Source organism: Leptinotarsa decemlineata, unplaced genomic scaffold (genome assembly GCF_025532065.1).
Source record: "Leptinotarsa decemlineata unplaced genomic scaffold, Ldec_3_MD MMD2_tig00078422_RagTag_RagTag, whole genome shotgun sequence".
Classification (NCBI taxonomy): domain Eukaryota; kingdom Metazoa; phylum Arthropoda; class Insecta; order Coleoptera; family Chrysomelidae; genus Leptinotarsa; species Leptinotarsa decemlineata.
Window position 1 is genome coordinate 10,854,422 of NW_027412747.1, and position 20,787 is coordinate 10,875,208.

General features: G+C 32.7%; 1 protein-coding gene across 2 annotated transcripts in view; it reads left to right on the forward strand.

Moving 5' to 3' along the window:
* The first annotated feature begins 10,722 nt into the window (after positions 1-10,722).
* Slc35f5 (solute carrier family 35, member F5) overlaps positions 10,723-20,787 on the forward strand; it is a 32,762-nt gene continuing 22,697 nt past the window's right edge. Inside the window, exons 1-2 of one of the 2 annotated variants that reach the window (XM_023170350.2) lie at positions 10,723-11,218; positions 19,295-19,759. In XM_023170350.2, coding sequence (XP_023026118.1) covers positions 11,108-11,218; positions 19,295-19,759 — 576 coding nt within the window. In that variant the 5' untranslated portion in view covers positions 10,723-11,107. Of the gene's footprint in view, positions 11,219-16,272; positions 16,306-19,294; positions 19,760-20,787 lie in introns of those variants that run through there. The other variant, XM_074186375.1, reaches the window with a different exon arrangement.

Sequence of the window (20,787 nt, forward strand, 5' to 3'; positions counted from 1 at the left end):
CCTAAAATTGAGTGAATCTATTTCATTTCGGTTTTCTTTTTGTTTATAAGAAGTTCTGTTTGTTCATTTAAAAATATATTTCATTTGAATGAAATGAAAATGAATCAAATTAAATTGAAATGATTTATAGTAAGCGCCAACTAAATTCCTATTGGATTACGATAAGCCCCTTTCCGGGCAGTGTCGTACTATAATTAGTTTTAAATAGGGGAGCAAATGGAACATGACTTCTTTGTATTTTTTTTTCATATTTTATTCAGAATTAGAGGTAGTACAGTTCATTAAAAAGTTATATAATGATACACTCTTGATTACTGGTTTTTTATTAGGCGATGACATTTTTTCAGAAGCAACACAAATCATTCAGACACTGCCAAACGCCAATAGCATTGGAGGACAAGTAATGATACGCCTCTGTACAGAGCATTTGTATGTCTTACATGAGGTGTAGTGGGGGTTATATTGAAAATGAGTTTATTAGTATGGGAGCGGGCTCGCCATCACGTTTGACACTTGATGTAATTCAAATTGAAATAAATAAGTCAAATTGAATTCAATTGAATAAAATTAAATTAAATCAAATTAAACTAAATTTAGTTGATTTGAATTCAGCTGAATCAAATTAAATTAGGTTAAATCAAAATGAATTGGATTGAAATTAATTTAATTAAAATTTAAAGGAAATGAAAAAACTGAAATAATGAAATTATATGAAATTGAGTATTAATAAAAATATTGAGAGTAGGTACTTAAAATATTAGGATCGAATTTGAAATAATCCAGAAAATACGTATTATCAAAAATGATGAAAATTTGGAGAAAATATTAACAAACATTGACCATAAAATTCAAAATTTGAAGAACGCTCATTTGTGAAAAAAAAATGAATGAGTAAATAGGTCAAGCAATAAATCTTTGTGAAAAAAAGTTGGTTGGGTACCTAACAGGACCAGACATATTAGATACATGATGTTTTTTAAAATAGTAATATTATCAATACGAAGAAACTACTTTCCAAGCCCTGAAGTAGAATTTAATTAAATTCAAAACGTTGGCAAAAAACATTTTTTCAATTGATCCTGTTACCCTTTGTCAATACGGCCATCATCGACTTTTTTTCAAATACGGACCTGTCTCTTCAATTACATATATTGATAAAGCAATAAAATCACATTCGTTTGAAGGTGATTGACAATGTTTCATGATGAATTTCACTAGTTCGGACTTCCATAAGGACTTCCATAATAATATATAAAATGATTTGAAATCCCTGAAACAACTAAAAAAGAAGAATTGAAAGTAAATAGCTGTAAATAACAATTATATTAAGCAAAAAAACCTGAAATGAAATACTAGTGAAATAAAATAAAATACAAGTAAAAATAAAAAAAATTGAGCAAAAAATCAAAATAAAGAAATACAAAATGAAAATAAAGATAAAAATAAAAATAAAAAAGTTAAGAGATTTCAAGCCAAGTTAGTTCACGACGTTTCGATTGTTAGTATCCACAATCGTCTTCGGGTGATTCTTTTTTAGTTGTTTCAGGAATTTCAAATCATTTTATATATTAGACAATGGAAGTCCGAACTAGTGAAATTCATAATAAAATCACAAATCAGTAGTATATCACACTTGATATGTTAATAGTGTTTCATTTAAATGAACTAGCATCATCAGTGACAACAATCAAACCAGAAAACAATCTATTCCATAATGAATTTTTGGGGATAACAAAACCATTATAAGCAAATAACGTCGCCGTAAGTCACGAATGATTTATATGAAGTATAGGATGGACGTAAAGATAAATATTTTCTGTACAACAGCAGGCTTTCTTGACTAATCACAACAACAAAATTTTTCTCAATATGTGTTTTAAAATCTGTTATTTTCACAAGCAACATCTCTTACTCAACATTCATTATATTAATTGACATTTTTGTTAGTTCTTCCCGTCTATACGCACCAGCTAACCTAGTAATTATTTTGCTAACTGAAAATAAAGCAAATTAAGTTGATACTTTTATATCCTACAATCGTGATATTTTCTCAAAATCACCTTCAGAATTAAATGTTTCATCATTTCCTTCCCTAATGAATATGTTGATCTGTTCGCTATTGAAGACTTCCGATTTCTTTACTACATAACCAATATTTTTCCTTTTGAGAAATCCCATAACCTTTGAGAAAATGGTTATGTTTACATTTTTCTTTACTGAAATGGTACTTTTCAAGATAGAGTACAGGTTCTTTTAAGTAGAGGATTTGACAGTTTCAGATTTTTGCGCCAAATAACCCAAAATACATCTTCTTTGATAGTTTTGCATTTCTCCATATCCATCCATTTAGAGATCAAATCATAAATGTTTTCGTACCAGACTTTTTTCATTTCAATTTAAGAGCCACCGGTATACAGCTGTTTCAGCCTATTGGGCATCGTCATATATATTTTATTGCAAACATGCAAACTTTCGAAAATCAAAATTTCAACTAATTTCTTGTCTTGTCAAATAACTGTCAGTCGTTATTTTGCTGCCATAGTAATGATCAACTACATTTATCAAAACAAGATTTTCAGATAACGCGTCCAGGAAGAGGGTACCTTCCGGATAGTGGCCGAAAAAATTACAATTTCATTACTTCAAGGATTTAGAATGGACAAAATAAAGTTGAGTTTAATTCATGAGTGTTTCAAATTCACTTCAAAAAGTATTCAAATTGATGTTTCAAATGTTGGGTTTTAATTTTTAAAAGGATTTGTTTCTAATTCACATATTGGCAACAGTGCCTATATCAGTTGAAATAATTTATACGTAACTAGATATTCTACTTTAAAAAAGGAAAATTATCTTTATTAATCAACAATTAAGGCAAAATATAAATTATACTTCAATATCACCTCCACAAGCCACATAAACAACAGTTGTTTTGTTATTTATTTATAAAGAGGAAGATAGGTTAGGTGCACAAAATGGCATATGTCACAGAATGTCTCGGAACATAAGTGAACAGCACGCCTCTGAAATATGTCATCTTTGTTTGTCTCATACAGGTAACAGATTCATTGTCCTTTATTAGTTATAACCGATGTTGTCAAATGGTGAAATAGAAACGTATCCCTTTAAATATTGAATGCATTATTTCATTCCTCTTTTTTAAGTATTTAAATATTTTTTTAAAGAAATAGGTTGAAATGATAAGTTTAAAATGCGTTGTTTTAGAGCTCTTTTATGAAAACTACTTGATTTTCGTCAGGAGAAACATTCCCCATTAAAAAAAAATCCGTAGAAAAATTGATTCACTCCTTTGTCTCAAACTTCTAATCGGTCCTATTGCCATTTAAGAGAGTGAAAAGCCTATTTCATTCGCCTTGAAATATTGTCAAACACATTCAATCAAATAAATTTCAACTCTATAAATATTACTTATCATCTCTACCAGTTTTTTCAAACTAAATTGAATTTCTGGAACAATAGAATAAAATAATTTCAATATAGAGGCGTCATCTAGTAGAGGAGGATTGAAGCTGTATTGATAACCTTTCTTTAGACTCCAATAAATCTTTGGAAATTGTGAAACATGAGAAATGAAACTTCCTATGTTTTTATTCTAGTTGTAAACGTCATCTTCATTTTTTACTTTGAGAATGTTCTTATAGGACGAAACTGCATTGCCTAACGTACAATATAAGAAATATAAAAACATAGAACGTTTTATTTCTCATTTTTCATGATGATCTACCACGTAGTAACGACTACATTCATCAATTCATTGTTTGGAAATTGATCCCTAAAATTCTTCTGTGAATAATGCTTCTGGAAAAGTTTACCTGCGACATCTTTCATCCAATAACAAATTCGCACTACCTCCATTGTTAGTCCATAGCATTGTCTTTATCTTTAGACAATATCCATAGCATCTTTGCTAAGGATATAGGGATAGGTTAGTCTATATACAAAGGTATAGATAGTCTATATCTTTATAGATGGCATTTAGACAATGCAATCTATAAATAAAGCATTGTCTAAATATCTAATATTTAAACAATGGTGAGAAACAAGTACCCTATCTACACAAATATTCATTGACAACGTTCATTACCCGAAAGATGGCATTAAGTAATTGAATCTACTGAAATTATCGAATGCTGTCTATCACACTCGGAGTTTATAAACCTTCTTTGTAATAAGCAGCATTTGTAAATTTCGGCGGTGTGACTGGTTGCAGCTGATTGGCTGATGGACGCAGCTTCAGAGAATAGTCAGAAACGCCACGGAATGATAGACATATAGGCTTTATAAGTCTGATGATAGTGACAGCTGTCAAACGTACACATTACACGGGTAGATTCTTATATACACGCTTTTGGTCAAATAGGTTGGATCAATCTGTGATAACTAACTTTGGAGCTGTGTCATTCCTTCTTTGTAATAGACAGTATTTATTGATATCAGCGAATATGACTGGTTGTAGTTGATGGCTGATGGACGCAACTTCAGGGAATTGTCAAAAATACCTTTTCATCATAAGACGAGCGCAAGCGTTGCTGTCATATTGAAATGGCGGTAATTCAAAACATTCGTAATTCGTACTGTTTCAATCAACAATGGCTGGGCAAGGAATATTATCTCTACAAACAAATAAATTATTGGAAAAAACCATTGATGTTGCTTCATATGTTCATAATATGCTCATGATTGTGAACAATTAAGAAGGTGGTTAAAACGTCATAAGCGTCCGCAAAAAGGAAAAAAGTTAGCTGATTGAGAGGTTAGGTATCAGCATTTGTTTACTATCCAAAAACACATAAAAAATAGTATTTACAGTTTTATTCTTATTAATAATGACAATTTATTTGATGTAATTGAAAATACATTTCAGTTGACAAGAGTATTACTTATGGAACTGAAATCAAGCCATTAATATTTTGAGGCTGTACATATGACATTATTAATCAGACAAATATATAAATACTGAATTGAATATGTTTAGTATTTTTATTAGAGGGAAATATTTAATACAACATAATATATATATATATATATATATATATATATATATACAGTAAAGTCCGGATATAGTGAACTTGATAAATGCATCAAAAAGGGTTCACTATATCCGAAGTTCATTATAAAAGAAAAATTTAGTCATATTGATTACACCTTTTTTTATTGATACTCTTCAGATGTTTTTTTTATTTTAAAGTATATGGACAAACAAGCGTTTTTCATAATTTGTCAACTAGTTAGTATAATCAGATATTTTACTTTGCACAAGTCTGTTACTAAAACTAATGTTGCTTATATATTCTTCAAGGGTACAAAAACCATTCCAAACGTTTTCTGGAACTTCACGTGATTGCAAAAAATTGCGAATCTCCGTTATTTTTTGTGTCATGTCCTTTACTGATGGAACATTCATAATAACATCTGCCTCAGGTTGCTTCTCCTCATTTTCCTCATCATCACTTATGACTCCCACAGCTGCTTCTGAAAAAGAGTTTGAAAGTTTAAATCTAATCTTAGACTGCACTTGTTGTATGTTACCTTTTGAAAGTGACTGAATAATTTGCTCTTCTGTTAGGCATTCGGTTGACACAACATGATCATCTATTGATACATATTCTTCAAAATCAAAATTTTCCAACCTTTTTTTAATTTCTGTTTCAACTGATTTTTGAATATCAGTAGTTTCTTGAGTCTTTGTATGCTTCTTCAACCACTCATTTAAAGGCATCTCATCATCTGAATCGAATTCATCCTCTGCTTCAAAGAATCCCGCATGCTTAAAGCAATTCGCAATTGTTTCTTTAGTAACCTGCTGCCAAGCACGATGAATAAAGTTTATATCATCTAAAAGGCTCACTGAAAACTCCTGTTTACTATCAGTTGCTTCTAACATCTTTAGTAGCATTATTTTTCTATATCGACTCTTGAGAGAATGTATTACTCCTTGATCCATGGGCTGCAGCTTTGAGCTGGTATTAGGAGGCATAAAAACCAATTTTATTTTCTTAAGTGGGACTTCAGGATGTGCTGGACAATTATCTACTAAAAGCAAAATTTTCCTGTTTTTTCTCTGTAGTTCTGTATCCCATTGTAGCAGCTCTTCAGTAAACAATTCAGACGTCATCCAGGCTTTACTGTTTGATCTGTATTTAACTGGTAATGTTCTGTTTTTAAAACATCTAGGATTGGCAGATTTGCCAATAATAAACAGTTTTCTTTTTTCTGTCCCTGACATGTTTGCAGCAACCAAAACTGTAATTCTAACCTTGGACATTTTTCCGCCAACACAGCTTTCACCAATAAATTTTAATGTTTTGTCAGGGGTCAGTCTATAAAAAAGTCCAGTCTCGTCGGCATTGAAAATGTCATTACTGTCATATTTTTTACGAAGATCGGGCCATATGGTCGTGAACCAGTTACTGACTACATTCATATCAACTGATCCAGACTCACCAACAATTTTGCCCCCAGTTATACAATTTCTTTTCTTGAAGCGCTCAATCCAACTTCTGGAACATGTGAAGTTTTTTCCCTCGATTTTACTTCCCATTTCACTTGCCTTCTCCTGAAGAATCGGACCACTTATTGGTACATTTTCTTGTCTTTTTTGGGTAAACCATTGTAAAAGGCCCTTATCAACATCTACATGATCCGATTTTCGTAGCCTTTTACACTTACTATTAACCTTGCCATATGAAGATAAAATATTATCTTTATTTTTCCAAATTATGCAAACTGTTGATTTCGGCAAACTCATTTCACGACAAATATCACTCTGTTTACAGCCATTTTCCAATTTCTGAATAATATCATACTTTTCTTTAAGCGTTATAGCCTTACGCTTTTTTTGATTGTCCATTTTGAACGCACAACACAATACAAACGTACAAATTATACAACAGTTCACAGTAAATTAGAACGGCAACTGAAAGAAGAGCAACAACTACGTCTTTGTTAAATCTAATATCCGGGGAATCCCACAAGAATTCCCCGAAAAGTTCATTATAAACGGGTAATTTGGTTCACTTTATCCGGAAATTCCTTATAACCGGGTTTACTATAAGCAATAAAAAAATTCATTGTTCTTATGGAATTTCTTTTAGGTATTTAAATTTGAGTTTACTATAAACGAGTGTTCACTTTAAAAGGGTTTGTTATATCCGGACTTTACTGTATATATATATATATATATATATATATATATATATATATATATATATAAATATATATATGAAATTTACAGTCAAAATACAATAAGGAATAATGTATGTATGTTGAAATTCCTAATAGCTTGAAGGATCAGGTTTTGTTCAGTTGTACTACTTTCTCCAAAGAAATGTAGTGAGCAAATATAAGTATCCTTGGTAACATCATCAATAGATTCAAAGCCTCGGTCACTCCTGCCACATTTTTTCACCCATAATTCACATTTTGCACATGCTTTCATACGTAATTTGCTTTGGAAAATTCATAAAATAGTATGTGTTGGTTTTGAATGATTTGTATCGTGTATCACTTTTTCATACTCGATAACAACACCGTTTTGTTGTTCCTTTTCGTACAGACAACATAATTATAATGGAGTATAAAAATCTTTTTCTGATTATTTTGACTTACTACTTTTTTTTCACTTTTTTTACAATTAATAAACTTCAATTTATATTATAATTTTTAAAACATGAGTTTTGGGCTCTTTAACATGGTTGTTTACAAAAAACAGTACCAAAAAGATGGCTGATACTGACGCATGCGCACAAAAAATATTGTGATGAAAAGGCCTATTGACGTTATAGGTTCTATAAGTCGGATAACAAACAAGGAAAAGCATGAAATCATATTGACATACATTTACGACGCCATTTCATGGGCAGTTGAAAGATTACCAGATTATGTTGCAAATGCAGCAAATTATCCTTTCCTCGCGAAAAGAATAGAAAGAAAATAATTTCAACTTCCAAGCGGTAAAATATGACGCTTCTCATTTATTTGTTATTGAATGATAATGAATGTTGAACGAAAGTCACTTTATGTGGAGAAAAATATATAACATTCGTTGTAACAATTGTAACTTGGATTGAATAAGTAACATCTAATTCATTATAACATTAAAAACAACAGTAGGTACAAAAATAACATTTCAAAACGCTCAAAGGTGCGAACTTGTTTCCTCCTTTTCATAAAAGAGGATGTATGCATCTCCACTCACAAGCGATTTTGGTGAAATTGGTGACACGTGTGAAATATTGTATTCGTGCCACGTGCCAGTATGAGGATAACTGCAGAATGTTGTACAATATCCGCTGTAGGTAGACCCACTGTGATTCGAAAGTGCATATAGATTATAACGACAAGGAGTCACATTTTCTGCTGCATAATTGTTCATATATAATCCATCTAGAGGAAATTCGATGGCAACATTTAACTTGCCTCTAAATCTTTCTGTTAGAGAAAATGTTTTAAAATGAATGACTGAAATACGGGGAAACTTATGGATCGATAGAGACTTTGTACATATTCTTCTTTCCTTGCAACTTGAACACGTCGGTTTTTCATGTCCATCCAACGTTTTCTCTCTTGTGAAGAAATCCAAGCACTGTGGAGAAAGTACGTTTCATTGACCTTTTTCAGGACTACTCACCTATTTTTCCAAATTGTGGAAGGTGAATCATTTCAGGATAGATCAATTCAAATATTGAATAATTCGCTGAAGTTTGCAAGTGAAATTCTTTTCTCGAATAATCTTCTCACATTACTTCATCAAGGACCTAAAAAATGTACAAAAAAAATGTCTAATAATATTTTTGTAATGCAGCTAGGAAATGGTAAATTTTCGTTATGTGGACACCGGCGATTTTGAAAAAATTTTTGACTGTACTTACGTATTTTGATGCGTAGATTACGAATCCGAAAGAAAAAAGCGGCGCTCTTCCTTATTTAAGAAGTTACGGCCCTTCAAAGTTCAGAAAAGGGCAACTTTTCAGCCTTCTTTTTCACCAAATAAACTATTTAAAAACACAAGCATTTATTCACTAGGTCACCTTTACACCTCATTCCTCCTTCTTTAACACTTTTAACTTCAATAATCAACATTTTTCTTATAAAAAACTTAATTTAAAAACGAATGTTTCTCCTGGTGACATTATTTTATTTTTAGGTTAGTTACTAGTGACATTTCAGAAAAAAGCGGTTGGTATTTGCCGTCGCCTACTATTTCAAATTTGTAATACACCACCAATTTACGATCTAAAGAATGAAGGTAAAAAACATTTGAATTACTTCAGGAATATGGACTGCATCAGTCGTACCAACCATATCATTAACCTTAAAAACGTAAAATACAGTGATATGTAATCAAAAAGCAGCTCCGTACATTTTTTAACATTTTTATAAGAAAAATGTTGATTATTGAAGTGAAAAGTGTTAAAGAAGGAGGAATAAGGTGTAAAGGTGACCTAGTGGATAAATGCTTGTGTTTTTAAATGGTTTATTTAGTGAAAAAGAAGGCTGAAAAGTTGCCCTTTTCTGAACTTTGAAGGGCCGTAACTTTTTAAATAAGGGAGAGCGCCGCTTTTTTCTTTCGGATTCATAATCTACGCATCAAAATACGTAAGTACAGTCAAAAATTTTTTCAAAATCGCCGGTTGTCCACATAACGAAAATTTACCATTGGAACTGTCTATTATAGATAACCGATAGTTGGAACTGTCGATTACAAAATGAAAATGCTATGGTGGCTCTACAGCGCCTTCGTGCGAATATTTTTATGCACTTTCGATCTGTAATCAAACGTTTGAACATGTCGTCTTTTGTCGTGGATTGCCGACGACGATTTCTATCTGTTTCTCGTCCGAGATTCTCTTTCAACTCCTCTAGCTCTAGCTACACTTCCAGTTGTTTGAAGTTTCTCAATCAATTTCCAAAGATATTTTTGGCAGATCGAATTATCAGGGAATCTTGCATTTAACGCCCTTTCTGCCTCATAAAAATTACGGCCGACCTTGGCGTGGATAAGGATTGCTTTTGTTACTTCTCCTGAAAATCTGGAACGAACCATTTTTGAAAATTCTTAGTATCAATAGTGACAGCTGTCAAACATACACATTAAACGGTGTAGATTCTTTAATAGAATAGAGCTGGCTAAATGCGCCGCACGGAAGCAATAGTCAAGAGAACATAGAGAGAGAGACTCTTTAATATGCGCTTTTTTACAAATTATTTGATTCAACCTGTGACAAATAATGACTTTGGAGCTGTGTTATTTTTCTTTTAGTTGAGAAATTACGAATTATCATTTTTCCTAGTCTCCAGTTCATACACCTTCAACAATCAACTTCTCAACCGGTTTTGTAAATTCAAAACGGTGAAAAATACTTTTCGAGTGAAGGGTCATAAAAAACTCCTTTCTTGAAAAAAAGTTAATATAGTGCCCTCTCTGTGGCGATTGATGTCACTTCTCTTTAGTTTTTTCATCAAAAAGTAGTAAAAATGATTACTTTTTATCCTTTGATATCTTGCCCCGTTGTAAAGTTAAGATGAGGGAAACTAGTTACGTCCGCACTGTGTGAACCTAACAAATGACTTCATCAACCTCAGTGTTGCCATCTCTTCCGGTTCAAATTGCTGTCAGGCATGCAGGGAGAAGGGATCTGGGAATTTCAAATTTAAAACTGATAATTTTTCATTGGCAACGATGGTGACAAGTGATTTGTCACAACTCACAATATCGGCATTTGTTGACATTTGGAATAATGTCAAATGCTGAATTTTTCCAATTTTAGTTTGAATTTTTCAGCTTTAATTGTTTTCGGATTAGATGTTTCCTGTAACTAGTATTCGTTGCGGGTATTAAGTGAATAGTTCTAAAAACCACATAGTGAAAATGATCACATGAAGATTTCATCAAAAAATACTTGAAATACATTCTAAAATTGATTGCGCTGTTTATTTATACTTCGGGGAGCGAATTTAAAGAACTGATAGACTATCAGTGCTATTGACGATATGCACCGCCTACCACTGTGAAGTATCATTTCATATTAACCATTAGTACTATGTTTGGAAATGAAAAAGCCTCGATAGGCTCGTTTTTCTTAGTATTATGGAAAGTGGATTTGGGTCTATGTTAACCAAGACTCAGAGACTCGTTTTGGGAGCTTTAGTTCTTATTTTGGTTGACGTTATTTGGGTGTCATCATCTGAGCTTACCAAGGTAAGAGAAGATCAATGTTAATTTAATTTAATTCACATAGTAATTAAATCCGTATAAACAACCGATAATGATAGTATGTTATCACTTAAACTTAAGGAATGCACCTTAAATACATCTGATATTTCAAATAGCGAAAATAATAGAACACCAAAACCTACCGACAAACTCTTTTTTCAGTCAAATCACATGGAAGGAAATCAGACTTAGTTAATCTAAAAAATTCATCAATTGAATGTGACTCAGCGACCTCTAGGACCATCCATTCAAATGTTCAAAATGACATTGAAAATAAACTACTAAGTGATAATCAATTAAATGGCATAACCATGCTTGTACTAAATATTCAGTCATTACGAAATGAAGTTGACGAACTCTCTGTTCTCCTAGTGGACAAAAAAATGCCAGATATTTTAGTCTTATCAGACCATTGGTTAAAATTTGAAGAAACTCTATACATTCCGAATTACTCCATTTTATCTAAATACTGTCGTCCCAATACGGGGCATGGAGGTACGATGATTGTACTAAAAAATAACAATTTCAATGACTTCGCTAATGTTGATCAATGTAATAGAATGTTAGTGGAAAATGAGTTTGAATTCTCTATGGTATACAATAAAACGAACCATTTGTATATCATAGGAATTTATAGGCCACCTAACTCAAACGGGCCCATTTTCATAGATCGACTAGAAACTCTCCTGTCTGAAATGCCCATTCACGCACATATCTTTGTAGCTGGTGACCTGAATATCAACTTTGAAGATAAGGAATCAGCAGTGACATTAGCTTTGACTAATCTATTTTTATCATTTAGTATAAAAATGCATGTAACGGAGCCTACCAGAATTTTGCAACACTCATCCACTACTATTGATTATGACTGCTCAAATTTAGATGAAGCAAATGTTCTCTGTTCGGTTATTTCCTTCGGTTTTTCAGACCATGAGGCTTTACGTGTGAAAATACTTATGAAAATCAAACGCTCTTGTGATCATAGATTTGGTAGAATTTATAGCAGAAAGAACTACAGTAAATTCAGAGAATGTTGTGAAATAATCAACTGGATTAGTATGCTAGATGATGAAGAACCATTACTTGTCTTTCATAATACTATGATAGAAATTTTTGAAAGATCTTTTCCTGTGCATAAACTGAAAATAAAAAAAAAGAAACAATGGAATATAACTGGTATAAAAAATTCAGGAAAAAATTTAAGATCATTACATACAATTAGGAAGTATACCGATAATATATATTTCTTAACATACCTTGATAAATATAAGAATATTTATAGGCAAATTATTAAAAGGGCTAAAGATACATATTACGCAGAGAGAATCAGAACAGCCAACAATAAAACAAAAGAAAACTGGGCTGTAGTGAATGATATTAGGGGTAAAAATAAGGCCAATCCCATTAAAATTAACCTAGATCCAAAAGAACTCGATGATTTCTATTGCTCTATTGGTGAAAAACTAAAAGAGAACATAAAAGTCAGCTGTGACCCCTTGGAGTACCTTAAAAATGTAAATGTTGTTGAAAATTTTATTCTTACAGATACGGATGTACATGACCTTATACAGATAATCAATGAAATCAAAAATAAAAATTCGGCGGGTATGGATGGAATGTCTGTAAAAATATTTGAAAATCTACCTCTAAGTGCATTACATGTTTTGGTTTAATGCATTAATAAATCATTCAGGTATGGTATATTTCCCACAGCTGAAAACAGCTGTGGTTATTCCATTACATAAAGGGGGAGATTTGGAAGACCCCTCAAATTTCAGGCCCATTTCTTTATTATCGACCCTTTCAAAAATTATTGAAAGATTAGTGAAAAAAAGACTAATGTCCTTTTTATCGATGAACAATGTGCTATCTAGCCTTCAGTTCTGTTTTAAAAGTTCGAAAAATACCACAGATGCCATTTTTTCCTTTCTAAAAAATGCATACTCTAACATAAATGATAGCAAGGCTGTTGCAGCAGTGTTTTGTGATTTTTCGAAAGCTTTCCATTGCGTTGATCATAAGACACTGCTGCGGAAGCTCAGCCATTATGGGATAAGAGGAACAAATTTGAACTGGTTTGGTTCATATTTGACAGGATGTCAACAGGTGGTGGAAACATCACTGATCTGAGTGACATAAAACATGGAGTACCTCAGGGGTATGTTTTAGGACCAGTGTCGTTTTTAATATACTTAAATGACCTAATAACCATTAACATTGCAGGAAAATTTACTGTATTTGCCGACGATACCACTATTATATGGAGTAATGAAGAAATTAATCAGCTTTCAAATACAATTAAAATAGATATTCAACAAATTCAAGCCTGCTGTAACGCAAACTCCTTGTGCTTCAACCTAAACAAAACAAAACTAGTTACTTTCAAATGTATACTTGACGATTTAGATTTGGATAACCACTACATAGAAAACAAACAGCACACTAAATTCCTAGGCATTCACATAGACAATAAATTAAATTTTAAATAACATGTATCCCATTTGAGTAAAAAAGTATCTAGTGGGTGTTATGCTATTAGAGTGATATCAAATGAACTAAGGTACACTACAGCTAGAATGGCTTACTTTGCACTGATCAAATCTCATATTCGCTATGGAATAGCTTTCTGGGGCCAAAAAAGCTTATTATTTGATCCATGAATTCTACCATGATAACCTATAATGTTCACCTAAACTCATCTGTCTTCTTAATGTTTTATTTGTGAAATTGCTATGTTTGTATTTTTTATATTTTATGTCACGTATGTTTTATTTGTGAAATTGCTATGTTTGTATTCTTTATATTTTATGTCTTGTATTGTATTTTTTATATTTTATGACATTCATTTGATTTTTTACAAGACTTTGTCAATAAGATACTAATCTTCCGACAATAAAGCATATTGATTGATTGATTGGAAAAAATATTTCACTTAGATAAAACTAGTAGAGTAAAGTAGCCTGTTCCTTTTATGGAAATTCAAACAGATTAACTTCTGGAGTTGTCCCTGCCTTATTTTGGAAAGTTAAATAACAACTCAAATTCTTCTTTATAATTATGTAAAAGACAATAGATGTGTGTTTTATTCACACTAATAGATATTCCAGATGTGTCATTCCCATTTACTTAATCTTGGTGCCAACAAAACACAAATAATATAAAATATTTGAACAACATGCATTATTCTAATTAATATTTCCAAATGAGTCTATGAAATCAAAACAGTGCTGATGAAAAAACCCTGAGCCCAATTTGAGACCGAAAGAGATTGGTTTCAATGAAATGTCTTTGAAAATAATTTCAAGTAGCTGCATAAATCGCTGTAACAGGCGTGATGAAGAAACGTTGCAAATACATTGGTTTTATTTTACAAGGAATTCACTTTGAAAGTCAAGGTCATATTTTTTGTGTTGTCTCTTCGTAAACAGCTACTTACCTATATTAGAATTAAAATTCATAGTTAGAAACACAAACACAAAGTTAGGAACAAAAACTACAATACATTAAGTTTTGTATGTACTTTCATATGTGAAAAAGCATCAGATGGGTTCCGCATCATTTGGCAGAAAAAAGTTCACGTGTATTGGTCTGTAGAAATGCTCAAAAAACGCAACTTGGGAACAGCAAAATCCATACACTATATTTGATGAAACTAGGACATTTTGTAAGAACTGGAATTCAAGCAACAATCCATTTTATGGGTATTTTGAGATGAACCACATCCCACAAAAGTCCGTTAACGGAGCACTTACAACAAAATGATTGTAATGATTGTTTTTTGGCTTCACTGGACATATTCGAACCATTGTTTTAGAGGTTTGAAGAACATTTAACGTTGAATTAGGTAAAATTTGCTGGAAATGTCGCATTATTTTTCATTGTGACAAAAACCCCTCTCACAACGCAGTCAAACAATTGCTCAATTTTCATCACTTCAGGAAGCTGTTGAATTCTTCCAGAACCATGTTTCTTTTGTAAAAACTACTGTTCCTCGGGATCTCTAGTTATTTATCTCGCTCATTTGACATGGAAATTCCTGATATCTAAAATTATCAGGAGTAAAGGTATTGAAATATGATTTATTAGAGGGTCTTATTTGTAGCCGATGATAACAGAAAAATTAAGATAACACAAAATGTTAACGTTGTTTGTGGCCTTGTCTCAATAATTATTTATATAATAATTTACTGTTCACCTGAGATATATTATTTACTTCATCACGATTTTTTTTACTATTCGAAGTATCTATCAGGCCTAATTAACATTCTCTTGTTAATTATCAAGAATAATATGGGTGATTTTCAAAATAAATGGATTTTATGTTTCCAAGGCATTGTCATGTGATTACATCTGTTTAAACATATTTAAAACTTATGTTAAAATGTTTCTCACGTGTATTTCTGGATATCTGAAATATTTAAAAAAATGAAGTGAAATTGGCGATTGTTATTTTTCATCAACAACTGTTTGTCCAATTATTGGTTTTCCAAACATTTTCTATTGCCCCAAAGCACTATTAGATTCAAAATGAATTTTACTACGTGAATTTCATTACTTTGAACTTCCATTTTCTAATCTAATATATAAAAATGGATGTTTGTTGGTTGGTTGGTTGGTAAGTGATAAACTTCTACATCGCTCAACCGATCTTGATGAAACTTGACATGTATAAGTAATTTTTCATAGAGAAAGTTTTTAGGCTATCAGTTTTTCTGTAACTCGCCACTAGATGGCGCTGTGGAACATTTTTTTGAAAGCACTGTTCTATAACGCTGGGCAAGCCTAAGTTCGTTGATTCTGATTCTGTCAAAACATTGGAACAGCAGCGATACAGCAACATAGTACTAATTAGTACTACAACTACCCAATTCTACGCGGGCGAAGCCGTGTGCAACAACTAGTCTAATATATAAAAATGGGTGTTTGATCTTGACATGTATAAGTATAAGCACCTTTCTATAACGCAGCGCACGCCTAAGTTCGTTGATTCTGATTCTGTCAAAACATTGGAACAGCAGCGATACAGAAACATAGTACTAGTCATATATATCAAAATGGATGTTTGTTGGTTGGTAAGTGATAAACTTCTACATCGCTCAACCGATCGTGATGAAACTTGACATGTATAAGTAATTTTTCATAGAGAAGGTTTTTAGGCTATCAATTTTTCTGTAACTCGCCACAAGATGGCGCTGTAAAACAATTTTTTTGAAAGCACTGTTCTATAACGCTGCGCACGCCTAAGTTTGTTGATTCTGATTCTGTCAAAACATTGGAACAGCAGCGATACAGCAACATAGTACTAGTATGATATAAAATGAATTGGAATCCCTGAAACAATCAATGAAATTGAAAAGAATAGCTGAACATAGCAAATATGTTAGGCAAAAAAACCCTGAAATTAAATAAAATGAAATACAAGCAACAATTGAAAATTGAACAATTAAAAAGAAATAAAAATTAAAAGATTTCAAGCCAAATTACTACACAAAGTTTCCACACTCGTCTTTGAGTGTTAATCAAATATATATAAAATATAACAAATGTTGATTGTGTTCTAAACACTAACATTTCAGAAAACTTCACTGTAATTTAATTGACATGCTACTTTAATTATTTTCATCAATATCAGCATGTCTCCAAAGATAGAAGTCTAAAAGAAATAAATCCAGTATTTGCGAGGGACATTCAATTGCACACCTTCTGTCTATCTATCCGAGAATGTTTCTTTCAACCACTGTTGATTGGAGAGAAAATAATGATGTGAAGCACAGTCCTTCTATATATTTCCTTCTTGCTCAGAAGTTTATTAGAGAGTCAATACTCCCTTTGGCCACTTCAGTTTAGGATACAGTACGCCAATCAAATAAAGGACCGATAATAGCATTTCCAAGAATACCATCTCAAAGAGGAACTTTTACATTGCCGTTGAAAAACAAATTCAACTGAAGTTTGGTGATGGCACTACCTACATAAAACCATATCAATCTATCAAATTCATATATTTTCACTGCTTTTTTTACAGTTTCGTGTGGCAGTTAAGTCTATTATGTTACTGTTTAAAAGAAGCTGGTGAGCTCAGCATTAAATGTTTTAAAAACCTCAATTTGACCATCTTCATTTGGTACTAATGAATTATTTCTTTTACTATTTTTTCCCAACCAGTTTAGAAAAAGAATTCACCAAATGACTTTTATCACGACTCTTCAAGTCTACTTTAATTACTGAAACTCAACAGCATCAAAGCTTTACAAAAATTGACAAATCGAGCAGCTCATATTATTCTGAAGTGTAAAATGATATCACATAACACATATCCACATAATGCTTTCTTTACTTGACTGATTATCTTTGTAATCAAGATTGTACTACTTTTCAAAGTTCAAAGAGAAAATCTCCTTATTTTGTACTGTTTTTCTTGTTGAAATCAAAACTGAAGACTATCTAGAAGAGATACATACATACAAGCAAATGAATATTTTCAAATAAAATTTTGAAACATTTACCTCACCCAACTACCTACACAGTAGGTTCTGGTAAATGCCAGCTGTAAAACAACTATTTCCCCGGCTAACACTACGCTGAATATTAAATTATATCCCACAGACATTTAGGTAAGGTACCTCACAGAGATTAGTCTCGCAGATGCTTCTCATTCATCCAGCAGCAGAACCATGCTGAAATTATTCAAGTAGATTACCTACAGACCACGGTTTCAAGGTATATTACCTCTCGTCAGTGCAAGAAATATTCTACTCAGACAGCAGAGTGCTTGGGACTCGATTGATTTCAACGCGACTCCGCTTCTTATACGAAACCTTGATCTAAGAGAAATATTGTTAATTCGTAACTGAACAAAGTCCCCAATCGTAGAAAGATACATACATATGAGAAAATGAATATTTGGTTTGCGAGACCAACCTCTGTGAGGTATCTTGCATAAATGTTTGTTGGATATAATTCAATATCCAGCGTGGTATTAGCCGGGAAGTAGTTGTTTTTCGGCAGGCATTTACCAGAACCCACTGTGGTAGCTGGGAGAGATAAATGTTTCGAAATTTCATTTCGATATATTCATTTTCTTGTATGTATGTATCTCTCCTTGATACATATATGCAGCGGGGCCTGATCGGTCCCAGGCATTTTGCTGTCTGGGTAGGTTATTTCAGCATGGTCCTGCTGCTGGATGAACGAGAAACATCTGCGAGACTAACCTCTCTGTGTGTTATCTTGCATAAATGTCTGTCGGATATAATTCAATATCCAGCGTGGTATTAGCCGGGGAAGTAGTTGTTTATTATTGTTTCTTCATCATCAACCAATGGCCATTCTTCACACCTTGGGATGATCATTGGGATGATTTTGGAATGTTTGACAGTTTTTGGCTAAAAGTTCTCTCCCTGGCAGTTATGCCTTGCGCTGTGTTTTTGATTACCAACTCTGACACATAGTGAATTTTAAAAATGTTACTTTTATTTATTGCTAGTAAGCAAAGTATTTGCGTAAATAACTGTACCTAAGTAAGTGTAAATTTGATCCAGAAATCATGCTTTTTTACATAATCTAAAAAAAAATCTATTGTTTGAATGTTACTGAACTGATTGTGTGGTCAGAAAATTGTTATAATGATGCCGAAAAAAGTTATTTACAATAAATTAAATGAGTAGCCCAATTCCAAAAAGAGTGTTGTCAATTGTTTCAAACTATTCTGTAAAGTACCCCTGCTGAAAATATATTTAAATTTAGTTCTCAATGTTTTGTAACTCACATCGTAAAACTCTTTTTGGAACCGCGTAAAACTCTTTTTGGAACCGCGCTACAGAAATATGAAAATACTAAGTAAAAATATAATGATAAGAAAAAATAAACTGTGTTTTTGACATTTCTACCGTTGGTATTGAAAATAGTCCAGCAGTAATTGAAGTGTTTTGAATATTTTGAATAAGCACTGGTGTGCCTCAGAAAGTAAGTCCGAAGGGAATTATTCTTCTGAACGACTTTTTCATCTTTCATTCATTTATAATTATAATCACCGATGTTAAAAGTGGCATTATATTTCAGTTTATTTACATCAATGAGACCTTCGAGAAACCCTTCTTCTGCACCTACATCAAAACATCAATGTTCACTCTGTACCTGCTCGGCTTCCTCTTCTGGCCATCGTGGAAAGACAACTGTTCCAGGCACTCCAACTACATGTACCTAGAACAGGAACTCGAGGAGGATGGATATTTCACCGAAACGAACTGCAGCCTCAGCAATCCTGTTTTTGTTCCAGTAAAAACCCCCGAAAGGGAGAATCTGGATCGCGGCTCTGGTACGGAAAGCGACGATTCCACCGTGCGGTCCGTTAGATTCAATAAACTGGCAGAGGTGAGGCATATGTCAGAAAGCGAGGCTACGGAAGCTCTTCTGGCAAGATTGTCATATCAGGCTAGCTTGAGGGCAGGGGAGATAGCTAAGAGGGCAGCTAGCAAGCTTCCTGCTGTCAGGATAGCCAAGATTGCTCTCATTTTCTGTTTGTTGGTGAGTGCTGGCTTTCTTTTACTACATTATTTAAAGAATATTAGGTATGTTCAGAACACAAAAGAAATTTTCGAATTTTACGGGTTTGGAGAGTCCGATTGTCAATTTTTTTAGAATTATATTTGTACACATGCCCCTGAAGTATAATAAAATTTTCAGTAGTATTCATTACTTTGCCTGCAGCCACTAAGGTTAGACGTGTTTAAGAGCTTGGTGATTTTTATTTTACGTAAATAATGAAGTTAGGTGTAACAAAGTGTGTGAAATGTTAACAAAGGCTAATGGTGAATCTGCTATGCATAAAACAAGAATTTACAAGTGGTATAAGCAGGTCTAAGATGGCTGTTAAGATATTGGAGATGACGAACGCCATTGCCACCCCAAACGCCATTGCCACCCCATCACATCAACAACCGATGAAAACATAGAAAAAGTGAAAGAAACGGCTATGGATGATCGCAATATCTCAATCAGAGGAGTCTCTGACGATGTTCGCATATGAATTGGCTCAAACCATGAAATTTTTTGAATGTTTTTGGTATTAAAAACGTGGCAGCAAAATTTGTTTAAAAATTGTTGAATTTTAAACAAAATCATTGGCGAATAGAAGTTGCCCAGCAGTTACCAAATAAAGTCAATGATGAAGAATTACTGAAACATGTCATAACAGGTGACGAAAAATAAATTTATGGATAAGACTCAATCTTCCCAGTGGTGGCATTCTGGCTCGACTGGCGAGGTCAAACCTGAAGTTTGTGTTCATTGTTTTTTTTCAACTTTATTGGCATAGTGCATCATGAATGAAACAAATAGTAAAAATATCTGAGTGCTCTTCTGAAGAGTCCATCAAATGTGGAGTGCCTCAAGGCTCGATCCTTGGCCCAATTTTATTTCTCCTTTATATAAATGACTTAGATCTAATAGATATATCAGCCACAATCGCCCTTATTATGGCACAACAAAGAAAATGTTGTTCTGCATGTGATCATTTATTTATTTATCTATCTAACATGCAGCACCCAATATAC